General features: G+C 42.2%; 1 protein-coding gene across 1 annotated transcript in view; it reads left to right on the top strand.

Annotated features, from left to right (window-relative positions):
• The window catches only part of LOC140203350 (polyglutamylase complex subunit TTLL1-like), a 41184-nt gene that overhangs the window by 5717 nt on the left and 13455 nt on the right, over positions 1–22012 (top strand). The window contains exons 2-3 of the mRNA XM_072269390.1: positions 4183–4323; positions 17142–17350. Coding sequence (XP_072125491.1) covers positions 4211–4323; positions 17142–17350 — 322 coding nt within the window. The 5' untranslated portion in view covers positions 4183–4210. The remainder of the gene's footprint in view (positions 1–4182; positions 4324–17141; positions 17351–22012) is intronic.

Raw genomic sequence — 22012 nt, 5'->3', positions numbered from 1 at the left:
ACCAATCAAGAGTGACAGTAGAAAAGTGTGTATGGAACTGGAGGAGAGAGCAGAGGTATTTAATGAAAACTTTGCTTCAGTATTCACTATGGAGGATTAGAGGGTTGCAGATGCTGTTCCCTTATTCAAGAAAGGGAGTAGAAATAGCCCAGGAAATTATAGACCAGTGAGTCTTGCTTCAGTGGTTGGTAAGTTGATGGAGAAGATCCTGAAAGGCAGGAATTATGAACATTTGGAGAGGCATAATATGATTAGGAATAGTCAGCATGGCTTTGTCAAGGGCAGGTCATGCTTTACGAGTCTGATTGAATTTTTTGGTAGGATGTGACTAAGTACGTTGATGAAGGTAGAGCTGTAGATGTAGCGTATATGGATTTTAGCAAGGCATTTGATAAGGTACCCCATGCAAGGCTTATTGAGAAAGTAAGGAGGCATGGGATCCAAGGGGACATTGCTTTGTGGATCCAGAACTGGCTTGCCCACAGAAGGCAAAGAGTGATTGTAGACAGGTCATATTCTGCATGGAGGTTGGTGACCAGTGGTGTGCCTCAGGGATCTGTTCTGGGACCCCTTCTCTTCATGACTTTTATAAATCACCTGGATAAGGAAGTGGAGGGATGGGTTAGTAAATTTGCTGATGACACCAAGGTTGGGGGTGTTGTGGAAGGCTGTCAGAGGTTACAGTGGGACATTGATAGGATGCAAAACTGGGCTGAGAAGTGGCAGATGGAGTTCAACCCAGATAAGTGTGAGGTGGTTCATTTTGGAAGGTCAAATATGATGGTAGAATATAGCATTAATGACAAGACTCTTAGCAGTGTGGAGGATCAGAGAGATCTTGGGTTCCGAGTCCGCAGGACACTCAAAGCTGCTACACAGGTTGACTCTGTGGTTAAGAAGGCATATGGAGTATTGGCCTTCATCAACCGTGGGATTGAGTAAGACCCGAGAGGTAATGTGGCAGCTATATAGGACCCTGGTCAGACCCCACTTGGAGTACTGTACTCAGTTCTGGTTACCTCACTACAGGAAGGATGTGGAAGCCATAGAAAGGGTGCAGAGGAGATTTACAAGGATGTTGCTTGGATTGGGGAGCATGCCTTATGAGAATAGGTTGAGTGAACTCAGCCTTTTCTCCTTGGATCGACAGAGGATGAGAGGTGACCTGATGGAAGTGTACAAGATAATGAGAGGCATTGATCATGTGGATAGTCAGAGGCTTTTTCCCAGGGCTGAAATGGCTAGCACGAGAGGGCATAGTTTTAAGGTGCTTGGAAGCAGGTACAGAGGAGATGTCAGGGGTAAGATTTTTTACGCAGAGAGTGGTGAGTGCGTGGAATGGGCTGCCGGCGGTGGTGGTGGAGGTGGAAATGCTAGGGTCTTTTAAAGCACTCCTGGATGGATACACGAAGCTTAGAAAAATAGAGGGCTATGGGTAAGCCTAGGTAGTTCTAAGGTAAGGACATGTTCGGTACAGCTTTGTGGGCCGAAGGGCCTGTATTGTGCTGTAGGTTTTCTACATTTCTATGTTTCTATGTAGCCTCAGGAGATTCCATGCCTATGACAATTTCCTTTTCTTCAGTAGAAGATAATGCACTTCCTCAGATTATACAGTCAGCCTTATGGTTCAACATGTTCAGTTACAACTATACATCAAGTAGCAGTCTGGAAATAAAAAAATATTGCAGCATTTCTTAGATTTCAGCTCTGCAGAACTGAAACATTGAAACAAGGAGCTAACCAGGAAGCGTACACATCCTTATCAGTGGGGGAAACAGTCTGGCCATTACTGGAATGCAATTGCTGAGCGTACAGCTTACATCTGAGTCAAGTGCATTAAGTATGCCGGTGTTTCTATCTCATTCCACTTCACCTCAATACACATTCTTTTCTGAATTACAGATTGTAAATAGTGTAAATAATAATTGATTCATTATCATTGCATGTACCAAGATACAGTATGAAGTTTTGTTTGCATACCATTGAGATTGATCATTCCATACATAAGTATATTGGGACGGTACAAAAAGAAAAACCAACAAGACTTACAGAATGTACACTAAGTGGCTATTTTATTAGGTACACCTGCACACCTGTTCATTAATACAAATAAATAATTAGCCAATTATGTGGCAGCAACTCACTGCATAAAAGCATACAAACATGGTCAAGAGGTTCAGTTGTTGCTCAAACCAAGCATCAGAATGTGGAAGAAATGTGATCTAAGTGACTTTGACTGTGGAATGATTGTTTGATTGTTGGTGCCAGACCGGGTGGTTTAAATATCTCAGAAACTGCTGATACTGGGATTTTCGTACACAACAGTTTCCAGAGTTTACAGAGAATCATGTGAAAAACAAAAAAAAATTCACTGAGCGGCAGTTCTGAGTGCCTTATTAATGAGAGAGGTCGGGGAGAATGGTCAGACTGGTTCAAGCTGACAGGAAGGCAACAGTAATTCACATAATCATGCATTACAACAGTGTTGTGCAGAAGAGCATCTCTGAATGCACAACATTTTGAACTTTGAAGTGGAGGGGCTACAGCAGAAATCCACCAGCATACACTCAGTGGCCACTTAATTAGGTGCAGAAGATACCTAATACATTGGCCACTGAGTGTATAATTATTAGGGGGCATGATGACATGATAAATGTTTTATAAAGTGTTTCTTCCAATGGGAGTCTTGAAGTTCAAATCCCAAAGTAAATTTATTCTCAAAGTACGTGTATGTCACTATATATAAACCTGCTGTTTGTTTTCTTGGGGCAATCAGAATAAATCCAAGAAACACAATAGAATCAATAAAAGACCACACCCAACAGGGCAGACAACAACCAATGTAAAAAATACTATGCAAATACAAAAGAAAGAAAAAAATTAACAATAAATAAATAAACAAACAATAAATTTTAAGATCATGAGATGAAGAGTCCTTGAAAGTGAGTCCAGTTCAGTGATTGGATGAGTGAAGTTGAGTGAAGTTATCCCTTCTGGTTCAAGAGAGGCAATAACTGTTCCTGAATCTGCTGGTGCGGGTCCTGAGACTCCTGTACTTTCTTCCTGATGGCAGCACCAAAAAGGGAACATGGTCTGGATGGTGGGGGTTCTTGATGATGGATGCTTCTTTCCTGCAACAGTGATCAATGTAGATGTGCTTCATGGTGGGGAGGGCTTTACCCGTGATGGACTGGGCCATATCCACCACTTTCTGCCGACTTTTCCATAAAAGGACATTGGTGTTTCCGTGCCAGGCCATGATGCAACCTGTAGTGTATTTAATGTCTCAGCAATATTTGAGTAATATTGTAAATATATTGTTTGATTAAGCATTCTTTGTTGTTTACGTATGGGCTATATGTATGAAGTATGTGAATACCATACATTATTTTGCCACCACATCATAAGAGTGCACCTCTCCAAAGTAAAAACAAAGTGTACACATTATCCTGCTTTCCCATGTGTTTCTGTCAAATAGATTTATGTTTTCGAATTATAAAACATAAGAAACCAGTCATAGAAGAACATACACATCTCGAAGGAAGGAACATAGTTATAAGTTAAAAGGTTTAAAAAATACACATAGGAGTATTTTTTTCTCACCAAAGGTGATAAATCTTTGGAATCCTCTATCCCATAGGTTGTGGAGGCCAGATTACTGGAGGAGAACTTGGGCAGACTTCAGAAATTGGAGGTGCAAAGGGACTTGGGAGTCCCTCATTAAAAGCTACTGGATATTGAAAGGCTTGGATAGAGTGGACACCTAGAAGATGTTCCCTATAGTGAGGAGGTCTAGGGCCAGAGGACACAAACTCAGAATTGAAGCAGAGATGAGGATGAATTTCTTTAGCCGGAGGGTGGTGGATCTGTGGAATTCATTGCCACAGGTTGCTATGGGGGTCGAGTCATTAGGTTATAGGTTTTTGATTAGTAAAGGCATCAAAGGTTATGGTGAGAAGGCAGGAGAATGGTGGTTGAGAGAGAAAATGAAACAGCCATGATTGAATGGTAGAACAGATTTGATGGGCCAAAAGGCCTAATTCTGCTCCTATGGTCCTATGGATATATCATGACTATACTGAATAATGGACAGGCTCGAGGGGCCAAGTGGCCTACTCTTGTTCTTTTCTCATGTTTTTGCATATACCTTTTAGCTTCACAACATTTTGTTTTTTTTTACAGCGTTAACTGCAGCAGTTCAAGTGAACCCATGGCAGGGAAACTAAAATGGGTTTCAGACATTGACAAGTCTGTGCTTGTAAATAACTTCCAAAAAAGAGGTTGGATACAGGTTTCAGAAAATGAAAACTGGAATTTTTATTGGTGAGTACATTGCTTAATAGTAAATGAATGGTTGCATACCTAGATACTTGGATACGTGGATAAAATTTGGAGTCATAGCTAAAATTTAATAGTTTGGAGCATTTTGAAGACAACAATGCAAAGAAGTGACATTACTTGCAGGAAGTAAATGCCAAAGCTGCATCATGGCAGCAAAGTGAGCACTATGTTTTAAGATATGTTTTGTGGATCATATGTTTTCTGGTGTTGGGGCACCACCAAGGTGGGTAATGTTGGGGGATTGTTAACAGGAAGGAGAAATATTTCATATAGCAGCAGTCTATTAAGGTAAATATTAATCCAATTGCAGATTGTTTAAAATGTGGTACAGTATCACGAGCATGAAAAAGTGCCTTGCGAAAGCCAGGGTAAAAATTGAAGACAGCAGAGTATCTACAAGTGTTAAGGTGGCACACTTCAAGTTGCCTCTGAAAAGCTTCATGGGGTGGGTGTTTGATGGAAAGCTGGCTGAGGCTTTAGAGAGCAATGTCCTTAAAATCTTAGCAGTGCAGCATGTCTGACAGAATAGGGCGTGAAGGTGCAGTATGGCTGTCAGTCTACTTTGCAGTCTTACAGCTCCATTGTTGTTTGTTAATACAACCCCATTCAATTCTGACATTTGTTTAAGCCACAATATATAATTAAAGACCTTGTCACATTTCTATTTTCAATATACAATTTTTAGAATGCTTTTGAGCAAATGAAATTCAAAGACATTTTTAGAATATTGAATGTATCCTGGTAACATGTCACATGAAGGAGCACATTTTAGACAGAATTTCTTCTCCTTTACCTTGCAGTACAGGGCACTACTACTTTATTTTGATGACAAAACAAACAGTACCAAGTAGGTATGAACTGCGGGGGGAAGGGCCTTAGAAACTACTAACCCTATATCCCATTATAAATGAACAACCTTTTCAATCTCACATGCAAGTGGAAATAGAAAAGGATGAAAAGATGCAGCTTGATCAAATTCTGAGCTGACATAACGTGTTTAATATTCCTGTTGAATGAAGAAAAGAGAATATTAAGTGGACGTCCTGAGGCATATTGGAAATCATACAGAGGCAAACTAATGCTGAGGCAGCATTCTAACATTAGCAACACACATCAAAGTTGCTGGTGAACGCAGCAGGCCAGGCAGCATCTGTAGGAAGAGGTACAGTCGACGTTTCAGGCCGAGACCCTTCGTCAGGACTAACTGAAGGAAGAGTTAGTAAGAGATTTGAAAGTTGCAGGGGGAGGGGGAGATCCAAAATGATAGGAGAAGACAGGAGGGGGAGGGATGGAGCCAAGAGCTGGACAGGAGATAGGCAAAAGGGATACGAGAGGATCATGGGACAGGAAGTCCGGGAAGAAAGACAAGGGGGGGGCACCCAGAAGATGGGCAAGAGGTATATTCAGACGGACAGAGAGAGAAAAAGGAGAGTGAGAGAAAGAATGTGTGCATAAAAATAAGTAACAGAGGGGTACGAGGGGGAGGTGGGGCCTAGCGGAAGTTAGAGAAGTCGATTTTCATGCCATCAGGTTGGAGGCTACCCAGACGGAATATAAGGTGTTGTTCCTCCAACCTGAGTGTGGCTTCATCTTTACAGTAGAGGAGGCCGTGGATAGACATGTCAGAATGGGAATGGGATGTGGAATTAAAATGTGTGGCCACTGGGAGATCTTGCTTTCTCTGGCGGACGGAGCGTAGATGTTCAGCAAAGCGGTCTCCCAGTCTGCGTCGGGTCTCGCCAATATATAAAAGGCCATATCGGGAGCACCGAACACAGTATATCACCCCAGTCGACTCACAGGTGAAGTGTTGCCTCACCTGGAAGGACTGTTTGGGGCCCTGAATGGTGGTAAGGGAGGAAGTGTATGGGCATGTGTAAGTATGGGTCCAGTATGGGTCCTAGCTATGCCTGCCTTTTTGTTGGGTTTGTGGAACAATCTATGTTCCGTGCCTATTCTGGTATCTGTCCCCCACTTTTCCCTAGCTACGTCGACGACTGCATTGGCGCTGCTTCCGGCACACATGCAGAACTCGTTGACTTTATTAACTTTGCCTCCAACTTTCACCCTGCCCTCAAGTTTACCTGGTCCATTTCCGACACCTCCCTCCCCTTTCTAGATCTTTCTGTCTCTGTCTCTGTCTCTGGAGACAGCTTATCCACTGATGTCTACTATAAGCCTACTGACTCTCACAGCTATCTGGACTATTCCTCTTCACACCCTGTCTCTTGCAAAAACACCATACCCTTCTCGCAATTCCTCTGTCTCTGCCGCATCTGCTCTCAGGATGAGGCTTTTCATTCTAGGACGAGGGAGATGTCTTCCTTTTTTAAAGAAAGGGGCTTCCCTTCCTCCACTATCAACTCTGCTCTTAAACGCATCTCCCCCATTTCACGTACATCTGCTCTCACTCCATCCTCCCACCACCCCACTAGGAATAGGGTTCCCCTGGTCCTCACCTACCACCCCACCAGCCTCCGGGCCAACATATTATTCTCCGTAACTTCCGCCACCTCCAACGGGATCCCACCACTAAGCACATCTTTCCCTCCCTGCCTCTCTCTGCATTCCACAGGGATCGCTCCCTACACAACTCCCTTGTCCATTCGTCCCCCACATCCCTCCCCACTGATCTCCCTCCTGGCACTTATCCGTGTAAGCGGAACAAGTGCTACACATGCCCTTACACTTCCTCCCTTACCACCATTCAGGGCCCCAAACAGTCCTTCCAGGTGAGGCAACACTTCACCTGTGAGTCGACTGCGGTGATATACTGCGTTTGGTGCTCCCGATATGGCCTTTTATATATTGGCGAGACCCGACGCAGACTGGGAGACCGCTTTGCTGAACATCTACGCTCTGTCCGCCAGAGAAAGCAGGATCTCCCAGTGGCCACACATTTTAATTCCACATCCCATTCCCATTCTGACATGTCTATCCACGGCCTCCTCTACTGTAAAGATGAAGCCACACTCAGGTTGGAGGAACAACACCTTATATTCCGTCTGGGTAGCCTCCAACCTGATGGCATGAACATCGACTTCTCTAACTTCCGCTAGGCCCCACCTCCCCCTCGTACCCCATCTGTTACTTATTTTTATGCACACATTCTTTCTCTCACTCTCCTTTTTCTCCCTCTGTCCCTCTGAATATACCTCTTGCCCATCCTCTGGGTCCCCCCCCCCCTTGTCTTTCTTCCCGGACCTCCTGTCCCATGATCCTCTCGTATCCCCTTTTGCCTATCACCTGTCCAGCTCTTGGCTCTATCCCTCCCCCTCCTGTCTTCTCCTATCATTTTGGATCTCCCCCTCCCCCTCCAACTTTCAAATCCCTTACTCACTCTTCTTTCAGTTAGTCCTGACGAAGGGTCTCGGCCTGAAACGTCGACTGCACCTCTTCCTACAGATGCTGCTTGGCCTGCTGCGTTCACCAGCAACTTTGATGTATGTTGCTTGAATTTCCAGCATCTGCAGAATTCCTGTTGTTTATTCTAACAGTAGTACACTTCCGGTCATTGTACTTAGAAAAGAAAAAGATCTTGCACTTTACCAGTGCCTTTCACAACCCTTTCCAAGATGGCACACGTGAATCACATGTTGAGGGCTGCTTACGAAACTTCTAAATGTACCTCTTCTGAGTTACTGTCACTGCAATCCACTGCCTTTAATTTCCCTTCAAGCAACATATCTTTGAATCATCTTTATGAACTAGCAATTTCACAATTTTCTGAAGGACTCTGCGGACTTATCTCTCAAGAATACGGGTAAGTGGACAAGGGTACATTGCAGTGGCTGGAAGAGATGGAGGAGGGGAGGACTGCAAGCCAGTCTGAAACAGCAAACAATGTAAGTTCCTTTACCCAGCATCTTGGTAGCAAACGTACAGTCACTAGAGGACAAGATCGAGGACCTAAGGGCAAGATTGCTGTATCAGAGGGAAATGAGGAATTGCTACATTCTGTGTTTCACAGAGACATAACTCACTCCGGATACACCAGATATGTTGGTAAGGCTTGAAGGCTTCTCAATACACAGGGTGCACTGGACAGCTGATTTGGAGAAGGCAAAAGGTATTTCTTAATAAAGCCTCTGTGTTCTCAGACATGGCATTCTTAATGCACACTGGTTCTCCCAACCTGAAACATCTATGTATTGATTAAGTGCCAATTGTTCTTCTTGCCAAGAGAGATCTCCTCCATTATCTTGACTGTAGTTTACAGATCACCAAGAGCCAATGTTAACCAGGCACTTGAGATATTGTTTGCTGCCATCACCAAACAAGAAACAGCCCACCCTGACACATTTCAAATCATTGTCAGGGAATTCTATCAGGCTTGTTTGAAGAAATTTCTGCCCGTTGTCATTAGCATATAACCTGCAGTACCAGTGGCCTCAATATACTTGACCACTGCTATAGTATGATTAGGAGTTCTATGCCTAGACCACATTTTGGAAATCAGATCACTTGGCTGTACTTCTCCCACCTGCATCCAGGGAGAGGCTAAAGAGCAAGGTTCCAGAGATAAGGACAACAAAGAGGTGGTCATGGGAGGCAGAGGACTGCTTCGAGTCAGTGGACTGGAGTGTGTTCACCAGAGGATCTGACTGAATATACCATGGCTATCACAGACTTCATAAAACAGTCATAGATGAGTGTGTCCCCACAAAATCATTCAGAGTTTTCTGCATCCAGAAGCCCTGGATAAACCATGAGATCCGCAATCTGCCGAGGGTCAGATCAGTGTGACAGGGCTTGAATGCGGTTATCTCTTACAAACTGAAACCAAGTGACCTAGGTGACAACAAGGCTTTGCTCCCAGATGAGCTCAATGCCTTCTGTGCTCACGTCCACCAATAAAACGTGGAGAAACCTCCAAGAACACGAGCCCCCAGTGACTCAGTGGTTTCAGTCTCTGAGGCCAACGTGAGAGCATCCTTCAGGAGGGTGAACCTACAGAAAGCGTCCAACCCAGCTGGAGCACCTGGCCGAGTACTGAAGACCTGTGCTGATCGACTGGCTGGAGTGTTCAAATATCTTTAAATTCTTGCTTTGGCAGTCTGAGGTACTCACCTGCTTCAAGCAGACTTCAATTGTACCGGTGCCTAAGAAGAATGTAGTAACCTGCCCCAATGACATTGTCCAGTAGTACTTACGTCCACAGTGATGAAGTGTTTTGAGAGGTTGGTGATGAAGCATATCGACCCCTGCCTGAGAAGCAACTTGGATCCACTCCAGTTGGCCTATCAGCACAACAGGTCCACAGCAGATGCCATTTCATTGACTTTTCACTCAAGCCTGAACATCTGGACATCTAAGATGCATACATCAGGATGCTGTTTATTGCTGACAGCTCAACATTCAAGACCATCATCTCCTCAAAACTAATCGATAAGCTTCAAGACCTTGGCCCAAATATCTCCTTGTGCAATTGGATCCTCAGTTTGCTCACTTGAAGACCCCAGTCAGTTCGGATTAACAACATCTCCTCCACAATCTCCAGCAGCACAAGTGCACCAGTAGGCTGCGTGCTTAGCCCCTGCTCTTCTCACTTTATACTTAATGACTGAAAGGCAGCTCCAATGCCATATATAAGTTTGCTGATAACACTACTATCGTTAGCTGAATCAAAGGTGGTGACAAATCAGCATAAAGGAGGGGCGTTGAAAATCTGGTGAGTGGTGCCACAAGAACAACCTCTTACTCAATGTCAGCAAGACTAAGGAGCTGATTATTGACTTCCGGAGAAGGAAACCAGAGGTCCATGAGCCAGTCCTCATCAGGATTAGGGGTGGAGAGGGTCAACAACTTTAAATTCCTCCATGTTATCATTTCAGAGGATCTGTCCTGGCCCCAGCATGTAAGTGCAATTACAAAGAAAGCAGAGCATTCCTCTACTTCCTTAGAAGTTTGTGAAGATCTGCCATGATATCTAAAATTTTGACAACTTCTATAGATGTGTGGTGGAGAGTATGTTGACTGGTTGCATCACGGCCTGGTATGGAAACACCAATGCCTTGAATGGAAAATCCTACTAAGGGAGTGGATATGGCCCAGTCCATCATGGGTGAAGCCCTCCCTACCATTGAGCATATCCACAGTGTATATATTGGAGATGGGAAGTTATTTTGCAGTTATATAAGAGGTTGGTCAGGTCTCACCTGAAGTATTGTGTATAGTTTTGGTCATCCTGTTATGGGAAAATGTTAGTAAACCAGAAAGAGTACAGAAAGATTTATTGGGACGTTGCCTGGACTTGGGGGACCAAGTTATATTGGGAGGTTGCATAAATGAGTTACCTTATTCCCTGGAACATTAGAGATTAGATTATGAAGACACGTAGTCCCCTTTTATTGCCATTTAGTAATGCATGCATTAAGAAATGATACATTATTTCCTCCGGTGTGATATCACAAAAACACAGGACAAACCAAGACTGAAAAAACTGACAAAACCACATGATTATACATATGCAAACAACAGGAATTCTGCAGATGCTGGAAATTCAAGCAACACACATAAAAGTTGCTGGTGAACGCAGCAGGCCAGGCAGCATCTCTAGGAAGAGGTGCAGTCAACGTTTCAGGCCGAGACCCTTCGTCAGGACTAATTATACATATAGTTGCAACAGTGCACAATACCATAATTGATGAAGAAAGTCCGTGAGCACAGTAAAGTTCAAAGTTCCTCAAATGTCCCACATCTCACACAGACGGGAGAGGGAAGAAAGACTCTCCCTACCATGCTGACCACAATCCACCTCTGAGTCATCCGAAAACTTCGAGCTCTGATCAGCTCTCCGACACCGAGTACTGAGCGCCATCTCTGTCGGAGCGATTCGACCTCTTTCTCGGTCACCAAAAGCAGGCAAGGCCGGGGATTTTGAGGCCTACCCTCCGAAAGATTCCCGACCACACAGTAACGACAGCATCAGATGGGCGTTTCAGAAATTTCTCCAGGTGTTCCTCTGTGCTTTCACGTCTATCTCCATCAAATCAGAAATTGTCCACGGCCCCTATTTAACAGATACGATATCATTTTTCACTGGAGAGCTGCACACGCGTGGTGTGCTGCCATCTTCTCCTCCCACCTGTTTGAGAGGTGTCCTGATGAAATTAACACGAGGGACACAGACATGGTGAACATGCATATTGTCTTTTTCGCGAGGGGAGGGGAATGTGCTGAAAATAAGGGGGGATAGGTTTAAAATAAGAGGCAAGAGGTTTAAAAGGGACTCCAGAGGCAACTTCTTTATGCCAGAAATAGTGGGCAAGGCAGGCACATTAGCAACATTGAAAAGCCATGTTGATAAGTTCATGGATAAGAGAGGGACAAATGCAGGCCGATGAGGCTAGCTTGCTGGGCACTAGGGTCAGCATGAATGAGTTGGGCTGAAGGGCCTGTTTCCATACTGTAAATCTTTATGACTCTGTGACTCCAAAAGTACCCTAAGTTTCTAATTCCCTATGGTTTTAATTCCTGCCCCATTTTGACCTCTCTTCTCTCTTTGGCTTCCCACAATCTTCCAACGAAGCTTAACACAGGCTTATGACGCAGCTCCTTTGCATATTACCTCCTCAAAGACACCTATTTAAATTCATTGATCATCTGAGTCTTATATCTTACATTTCCATCATTATTTTTTTCCTGCTTCACTTCTGGAATTTAAGGTTTCGTATATTTGCTCCAGTTTACACTTCTTCCAAACATAACTTTATCATCCGCTTTCAATCGGCATCTCTCTCCCTCTCCCTCCCTACCATTGTCATAGAAACTACTATATACCTTTTCGTTGTTTTGTCTGCATAGCCCTCCTCAGCCCATGACCACGTGAGGCAGTAGTTTCCCCCATTCCCATTGGCAGTGATGACAGAGGCTGTCTGTCAGCTGAGGGAGCAGCCACTGCCAGTTCCCAGCAATAGCCCAGCCTCACCAAGCTGGCTATGGGCAGCCCCGAGCATCACATCCCAGCTTCGTGTGGCCACATGTTAGCTGTAGCTCAATTAACACCAACCCTCACTGGCAGCCTCTCTACATACAGCCATTGTTTATTTCTTTAAGCAGGAGTGCCAGGGGCAAAGCAGATAATTGTGCCAACTTCCCTGCACAGTAGCCTGCAGAATGTGAATGGGTGTGTTTTTGAAAGGACGGGTTGTACGTACCTGTGAGTGTTCAGACTGGAGGGCCAAGAGCACCATAATGAATTACACCTTGTGGGCTCGTGTTGAGAGTGAGTTGGTAGTATAAACCTATTGCACTCTGGTTTATCTATTGCTTTGTAATATTTCAATCTGGGAAAATTTATTTTATGCTGCAGTGAAAGATTGGTTGTAAATAATGGCAATGTGACAGTAAAATGGAGTTCCATCCGGACTCCGAAACGAACTTGCTTCCTGTGACCTGATAAACTCACCTTGATGTTCCTTCCTTTGCCCTTCATGCTCCTAACAGAGGAGACTTGACTGGGTGGGGCAGGAGAATCATCTTTCAGCGTTAGCTTCAGAACTATTTTAGTGAAGTTTCCCCATTGTGTTTTTCGAAGTGACATTCGACGTAATGACCTGAAGTATCAAAGTGACGAAGATCGTGGTTCAAATGCTGACGAATTTATGGCTAATACAAAAAAGGGCAAGGAAGCAAAAGCAAAGGTTGTAGATCTGTGCAACCTGGAAAAGTAAAAGAGGTTTGGCGTGTTTACATTTTGTTACCCTGATGGTTTTGGAAACACATTCCAGTAAAACCCATGACAGCGGGGCCCACTATTCTGTCTGGAGTTGCCTTTTAACACAAACGACGTATTCAGGACAGTGTAGATCTAGCAGAGTGTGATGCAGGTAGAAGGTCCCAGTTTGAGTGTAGTTTTAAAGCATCTTGTCAGGATTTTCTATTCTAACAACTAAATGAACTACAGGGGGAATTTACTACCGGAGATCTCCAGCTCTTGTTCCTCACCCACACCAAATACCTCCTCCGCAGTTAAATAGTCTGCCAGCTCCCCAAGCTCAGATGTGAAGAAGGGTCACTGCACCTTGGTACACTGCCAGTTCTTCTCGAAATATAGCTCAAAATGGATCACAATTCGTTTTAAAACAGGAAACATGGGAAAAGAAGATAGCACTGAAAGAGTTTCTTCTTTGGATCAACTCCTCAGATCAGTGAACATAGAGAGCCAGGTATTGAGAGCATCCAGCACACACTGATGTGCCAGCATTGGTATCAACTGTAGGCCATCCCACTGGACATCAGAACTGTTAAGCCAAGCAAAGGCAATCAAGTCTGGCACCAGCATCCATGCTGTAATGAATGTGATCATCTTAAACCAAATGACAAATTGTGTGCCAAATCGTATTTGCTCTACCCATTTGGAATTCAATAGCAGGACTGAGTTTGCTGAGATACTGTGGCATTTAGGTGGGATATTACTTCTTGAATCCTGTAATAGGTTAGACCAAGTGTAAGATCCGAGGCCCTATTCCTATCAAAAGACAATGTAGGGCTGCAAAGGAGAAGAAAATTTCTGTTCAAAATTAAGTTCATTTAATGGTATTTTTAAGTATTTAGTCATTATGTTTCATTATATTTCTCTTGATGATTTTAAAATGACTTTGAATGCCAAAGACAATTACCATCATAGCTTTTCCATCCAGCAAAGTTGCCAGTGGATCTTTGCTAGCTATAAACATATTCAGGTGAGTCTTTAGGTGGAGCTTCACTATGCCATCAGCATTCCTGCCCTGTCAAGCTTCTTCTGGAGCAGGAGAAGCTTTGGCCAGCCATATTGGCCTCTGGCCAGCTAAGTAAGAGAGTGTGTGTATGTGTGTGTGTGCGCGCTTGTTGGTGGATGGGGGGAACGTTGGCAAGTCTTGGTGAGTTGGGACAAGCAGACCAAGTCAGAAGTGTCTTTTTTTTTACTAGCTTTGTACACTTTTCAATAACAGCAATATTTTTAAATGAGAAATTTTGACTGCAACTGAAGATATATCAGAAGCACAATTTTTTTCCTCTCTCTGCACAGTGTTTTTTGGCCTTTCTTTTAACTGGGTTATTTGGGTTTCTTGCTTTATGGCTGCCTGTAAGCAGGCATATAATTTATACATTCCTTGATAATAAATGTGCTTTGAATCTTTGAAATGCATTACAATCTCCGTTGTTAGTTTTAGCTGCCCCAAATGGCGATCATCAATCTATACAAAACTATATAAATGATTAAAGACGTTATAAAAATAATCTCATAGTTAAAAGTAACTTTATTATCAAAGTGTGCTAGATATTAACTATACAGTGTATTTTGGTTAATTGGGATACATTGGGACCCATACATTTTGGCCCAATTAAGCAGTTACCCAAATTAGCCGAAGTTTCATGGAAATAGTTAAAAAGATATAAAAGAAGTTGAAGTACCATTTAACTGTGTAACAAATTATGTATTTAAAAGAAACACAGAATAAATTGGAACACTACCAAAGGTACTACAGTACTGTGTATTAGTTCCTAATAGCTGTGGATGGAGGAATTCATCCAGTGTACGCTGCTGTGTTCTTCTGATTGACTGTAAATGAACACAATCAGCGCAGACACCTAGTGCTGATAATGGACTGCCTTCATACAATGCTTTAGACAATTGCATCCTCCAAATCTTCATGTTCTTTGTAACATTCAAGATGATTGTTGACACTTTCAAATTCTTCCTAGTTCCTAACTTGTTGAAATTGTTCATTTTCACTCCTAACCATTTCTGGCATCTCTAAGTGAGTGCTTGAAATTGCAGTGAGAAAAGCAGTTCTGGATTGTCTTACTGCCTATGTCTCACCAACTATCAGTTACAAAAATCACTGCTTTTTGAACGCAAACACGCGCATCTTACGCTATTTAAAAACTGTTCATTTGAAGCATGGTGTCTAAAGGGCACGCAACTGAACATCACTGACGCCAGTTATAAAGCTGTTCAGCAACAGTCTTCTGGCCCAATTAATCCGGCATAGTATCCCAAATAAATGAAGACAATCTCGGCTATTTTCTAAATTAGGTTTTGTTCTTTAAGAATTGTCCCAAATATGCAGCTGCCCCAATTAACCGAAAGCACAATTAACCAAGATCCACTCAACTAGCTGGAGATTCATTTTCGGTAGGCATTTACAAGAAAAAAGAAATACAATAGAATTTTATAAAACACTATACCTAGACAAAGACTGATCGTACCCAATGTACAAAAGAAAGCAAACTGTACAAATCAATTTCCGCCACTGTCTGTAAGGAATTTGTGCGTTCTCCCCGTGACCATGTGGGTTTCCTTTAGGTGCTCCAGTTTCCTCCCAGTCTAAAGATGTACCAGTTGGGAGATTAATTTGTCATTATAAATTATCCTGTAATTAAACTCGGGTTAAATCGAGGGTTGCTGGACAGTGCAGTCTGAAGGGCTGGAAGGGACTATTGCTGTATCTCAATAAACAAATTAAAAAATACTGAGAATAGGAATTGCTCTGAAGTTAGGGTTACAATTAGCATGAGTTGTTATGAGGACATGAGTCTATTATAATGTCCAACATACAATCAAATATCCTTTTGTTCCTGGTAGTAAGAAATGTCAAGATTTGCATTCACCTTGTGGCAGTGGTATGTACTTTACGTTTGGGTTTGGAAGCAGTGTTGACTTTCAGGTTTACAATTTATTGCAAACGTCTTTGGGCAGGGCAGAGCAACATTTTTATTTATTTATTGAGATACAGTGCGGATTAGGCCTTCCAGCCCTTCGAGCCGCCCCGCTCAGTGACCTCTGACTTAATCTAGCCAAATCGCAAGACAACTTACACTGGCCAGTTAGGCTGCCAACCGGTATGTCTTTGGATTGTAGAAGGAAACCAGAGCACCCGGAGGAAACCCACACATTCACGAGGAGAATGTACAAACTTCTTAAGGACAGTGGTGGGAATTGAACTCCGGTCACTGGTACTGTAAAGCATTGTGCTAACCACTATGCTACTGTGCCTCCCCATCTGTAACTATAAGCCTAACTTGTAAGTTTCCGGAAAACATGAATTCACATGCTACCCTGGAAATTTGAGGATTTCAGTCCAGTTTGAAATATCAAGCAGTAGTAAATCAGGGCAACTGGTCTTATTATATTGTCTGGAAGACATTTCACCACTGAGGCTTCTTCAGTTCTAATCCATGGTGGGTAGTTTTCCAGTTTATAAACTGTGAGTTGTTTAAAGGTATAGCAATCACATGAGAGTCATTATGAGTTATAGAGGTGATGATAGGGTCATTAGACTTATCTTTGCATGATTGGAGGTGTGAACTGCTGTGGAGACGTGGGGGGGGGGTAGAGATGTTAGAATTGCATTGTAAGTAGCTGATGGATGGTGTCGTACCCCACCCCCTCTGTAGAAGCCCCTCGGATGAGTGGCCAAACGTCTTCTAGACAACACAGCAAGTCCAGTTGCCTTGATTTACTACTGCTTGATATACAATGACCTGGATGACTGAGAACCTTCATAGATATATTTAAAATATAATGTAGTTAAGATAAACCTTTATTGACATCGTGGATGTCTTTCCAGGAACACATGGAGTGCATTGCTGGAAATCTTTTCAGGACAAATAATGATGGGCAACAAATAGTATCCGTGACAGAGTATCCCCCATTATCAGCGCAAGTCCTTCCGTTTCTCATAGTAATAAATGTTATAGCTTTAGAATGTACTATGTTTTGGATATTTAATGCTGCTAACTATCACATTTGCATTTCCCAAGATGAAGTGATGTTTTGTCAGTGTATTTTCTGCCTTACGTTAACTTTGCAGGATGAATGTACAGACCATCCGCAATGCCTTCAGTGTTGAAAATGGCTATCGTCTCTCAGATGATCAAATCGTAAACCACTTTCCCAATCACTATGAGTTAACCAGGAAGGACCTGATGGTCAAGAATATAAAGCGTTATCGCAAAGAGCTTGATAAGGAGGGAAGTCCACTAGCAGGAAAGGATGAAAATGGCAAATACATTCACCTAGGTAACAATATTGTATTTTTATAGCTGCTTTGATCAAATATGACAAAAATAATATAACAGAGTTAGCAGCAAATATAAATGATTATGCTGTGTTATTTCCAGATTACTAAAAATGAAATAATGTAGAACAAATGCTTTAAATACTCAGCTGGTCAGGCAGCAGCTGCAGAAAGAGGAAGAAAATGAACATTTCTGGTCAAAGATTCTTAATCAGAAGCTTGATTTTCATTCATTTTTGTAGAGTAGATGTTCAGTGTGTATATTTCCATTATGAATTACCAAACCTCAGTGGTGTCAACATCAAAATATTTACCAACAACAGAAATAATGAGCCAACAAGTACCAATAAATCATAACAGGATCTCAATGGTATCGACCAAATTAAAATATGAAAACCACGAGTAGTTGAAATCTGGAATAAAAATAGATAATTGCAAGAGAAGGTCTAACAACATGCCCGAAGAGAGAAAGTTAGTTTCAGGGCAATGTCTCTATTTTATACTAAATTTAAAAAAATAGTTGTTTTGAGGGAACAAGCTGCTTTTTGATGGATGTCTTTGAAATTTTTCTTGTTAAATGTGTGCAGCCTGTGTTTTTTTTAATCGTTCATCAACTCATCCCAAATCATTCACAAAAATAAAAAAGACATAACCATATCAGTTCCTTCTCCATAAATAAACATGCCCACAGAGTTGAAACAATAAAAGGTATTAGAGAATTGTATCACATTTGTTAATAAAAGCAAGAACAGGTCCTCCCTTATTCCAATCACTTAAATAGCTTTACTCCCAACTGCCATTCTTAATCGAGCCTAGACTAGAAAAAATACATATAATGATATTATTAACCAGTGAGCTGAAGTTTTGTAGGTTCCACATCTGCCTTGGGAAATTCTAAGCCTCAGTCAGTACCGCTGCAATTCTTTTGCTACTCTTATCTTTCGAGATAACATGAAAATCAATTACAACAGGCCTGCTATTGAAGGTTTAATATTGAATAGATAACGTGATTGTTTTAAGGAATCATTAAATGAGGTGTTAGAAAATTAATACATGTGCCCAATCTGATAGTTCATTGCTTATGTAGTGACTTCTCTCAGAATTAGTTCCATTTTACTCAGTGTGGTCTTCAGGAAAGCCAGAGAAAGCAGTTCAGTTGGTTCATGTCACTGACACACAATTAATTTTTCTATTTAAACATGTATTTGCAGGATAAGAACTTATAAACCAACTAACATCAAATTCTAAGCTTACCAGGCCCAATATCAATTTATTTGGAGATCTTAACATAATATGTGGTGTTCTTTCCCCACAAGATGTACCTAAAGACATTAAGCCTTCAATAGCAGAACTGGAAGAAAAGGTGAGAAGTTATAGCAAGATGTACAAGGTGGTAGGTGATAGGTGAAACCAGGAGATGGGGAGGGGTGAAGTAAAGGGGTTGAAAGCTGATAGGTAAAAGAGATAAAGGGCCAGAGAAGGGGGAATCTGATAGAAGGTAGAGACCATGGAAGAAAGGGAAGGGGGGGAGAAGAACCATAGGGAGGTGATGTGCAGGTAAGGAGATGAAGTGAGAGAGGGAAACGGGAATAGGAACAGTGAAGTGGGGGGGGGGGGCAATTACCAGAAGTTCCAGAAATCAATGTTCATGCCATCAGGTTGGAGGCTACCCAGATGGAATATAAGATATTGCTCCTTCAACCTGAGTGTGGCCTCATCGCAGCAGTAGAGGAGGCCATCGACTGACATGTTGGAATGGGAATGGGAAGTGGAATTAAAATAGGTGGCCAGTGGGAGATCCCGCTTTTTCTGGTGGATGGAACATAGGTGCTTGGCAAAGCAGTCTTTCAGTCTACTCTGGGTCTCACTGATATACAGGCAGCCACACTGGGAGCACCGGATACAGTAGATGACCCCAAGAGACTCACAGGTGAAGTGTTGCCTTACCTGGAAGGAATGATTAGGCCCTGAGGGAGGAGGTGTTGGGGCAGGTGTGGCACTTGTTCCACTTACAAGGATAAGTACCAGGTGGGAGATCAGTGGGGAGGGATGAATGGGATTTCCAGCATATGCAGATTTTCTCCTCTTAGTGAAATAGTGTTTGTGTAATCAATATTGTTTACATGAATATATGAATTTAGCAGGAGGAATGGGCTTCTTGGCAACTCAAATCTGCTTTGTTATTCAGTAAAGTCATGACTGATCAGATCGTAATCTAAATTCTACTTCCCTGCCTAGCTGTGGTAACTTTTTTGCCGAATTGTTCGTCAATAATCGATCTACTTCTGCTTTCAAAACTAACCCAGGCTACTCAATTTCCCCCAAACCCAAACCTCTACTACCAATGAGGACGAGGGCAGCAGGTGCATAGAAGCCCCTCGAACTTGCACACTATCCTGATTTGGAAGAGTATCTTTGGTCCTTTAATGTCACTCTCGAAATCCAAGAATTCGCTCTCCCCTAGCACTGTAGGTGTACGTTCTCCAAAAGGACTACAGTGGTTCAAAAAGGCAGATCACCACCTTCTCAAGGGCAATTTAGAATTTGGATTGCCAGTAATGCTCTGATCCTTTAACTTTACATTATCCCACAGAAAGGAACACATTCTCCATGTTCACTGAGTCAAGACTGCTCAGGTTTTTATAGTGTCAATCAAGTCACCTTGTACTCTTCTAAACTCCAGCAAATAATGCAGCTCGTCCAACCTGTCTCATGAGGTAGCTCACCCTTTTCATGAATCAGTCTATAAAGATTTCTCTGAACTGCTTCCGATGCACTATATCCTTCCTTAAATGAGGTCATCAAAACTATACTCTAGGTATGGTCTTACCATTGTCACTGGCTTCTCTTTATGTCATGGACTTGGACTTTGTTGGCAAAAATCGTGCTTGTTAGTCATATTTCAGAAATATGACACTAGGTATCTTCAAGTATACCTGTTGGACTTTAGGTAAATGATTAATTGTGACGTGACCAGTTCGAGTTTCTTTCCTCGGAGTGAAGTTCTCCATCTAGTGGCTTCATTAAGAATTAACTGAATTTACCAATGAGAAATTTGTGATAAACTGCTGCTGATTAGATACTAAACTAATCTACCATTTACCATACTCCAGAATGGTGATGTGGAACAATCCGCCATAATAATGAAAGAAGTCGAACAAATGACATCAGAGCAGACTGACGATATTTAGCATTAAAAATAATTACCTGTTTTTTTAGTCTGAAGTCATCTGTTGATGACATTTTAAGAATCAGGCCATAAAAATGTAACAGACTTTATGGCATGGGCTTCCTTTCCCATTTTCAAACGTTGTATGGTAACAGTTCAAAGGATCCCTGTGAATAGCAGCATTAATGTCAGGTGTGCTGAGCAGTCCAGCACATTAAGACATTTTGTCAGATAATAAAGTTAGGGGAAACAACCTTAGGCTACTGTTTTCTTAATGTATGGAATGTGATTAGCACTGACAAGGGTCACATTTGCTATCCATCCTGCAGATATCTATTGATAACACTCCCAAAGAAGAAGATCTAAGATTTTGACCCACTGGTGGAAATGTAATGATTTTAACATACAATATAGTCTTACATTTTTATCTGAGGCTATTTCAAACCATGCACCTAGGATGTTAATGCCAGTGAGTATTCTGTGCAGTATTAATGATGTAGAATTCCACTTCAATCTCACTTATCCTTCTTGTAATAAAACACAGCAAGCTCAATATATTTTACAGCAAGAATAGTTTGCAATTACCTGAAACTTTAGTCATGTCGTATCGTGAAGAGAATGCACCAAATATTTTCCAATTGTATTTATGTTCCTCTCTCAGTATTTCGAGACAATTAAATTGTTGTTCTGCTCGACAGTTTGTGATATATTAGACAGCAACCTTTTGCTGTTTCTTTAGCATTTTGTCTGTTTTATTTTTATGAGGCCAAATTGCTAGCTCAAAGCTCAACCCAGCACGGATGGAAAGCGTGTAAGGACCTGGCCGGATTCGAACCCGGAACCACTTGCCTCGAAGTCCAGTGCAGATGCCACTACGCCACCGGCCAGTCAGGGACAATTAAATAGGAGCATTCAAGTGGGTAGTTATGGGTGGCACGGTGGCAAGCAGTTAGCATAATGTTTTAAAGCGGCAGTGGCTTGTGTGCAATTCTACCTCTGCCTGAGAGGAGTTTGTGTGCTCTCCCTCTGACTGCGTGGGTTCTTCTGGGTTCTCTGTTTTCCACCCACATTCCAAACGGTTAGTAGGTTAATTGGTCACATGGGTGTAACTAAGTGGCACGGGCTCTTTGGGCTATAAAGGCCTGTTGCTGTACTGTGTCTCTAAATAAATAAACTCAGTATTGATAGGTGTCAACATTTTCATCAATTAAAGAGGAAAAGGATAATTTTGTACTCTGAGGGAGAATAAAGATTAAAGAAATAGATTGTTATTGAGATTGAATGCAATGGAGATAAATTTAAAGAGACAATGATGTAAAGAAACCACGTGAGCAAGTTTGGTAGGGTGAGATCAGAGAATGAGATAAGTATTCACCACCTCAACATTATCCCTTCCTGTGATTGTCACAATACCTTCTCAAAGGGAAAATTGTTTTGCAAATGGACCTTCTTCACTCCTGCCCTGGTGACTAAATATTTTAGGAGAAAGGAGCAT

This window comes from Mobula birostris, chromosome 9 (assembly GCF_030028105.1).
Source record: "Mobula birostris isolate sMobBir1 chromosome 9, sMobBir1.hap1, whole genome shotgun sequence".
NCBI lineage: Eukaryota > Metazoa > Chordata > Chondrichthyes > Myliobatiformes > Myliobatidae > Mobula > Mobula birostris.
This window is presented reverse-complemented; position numbering and strand designations above follow the sequence as displayed.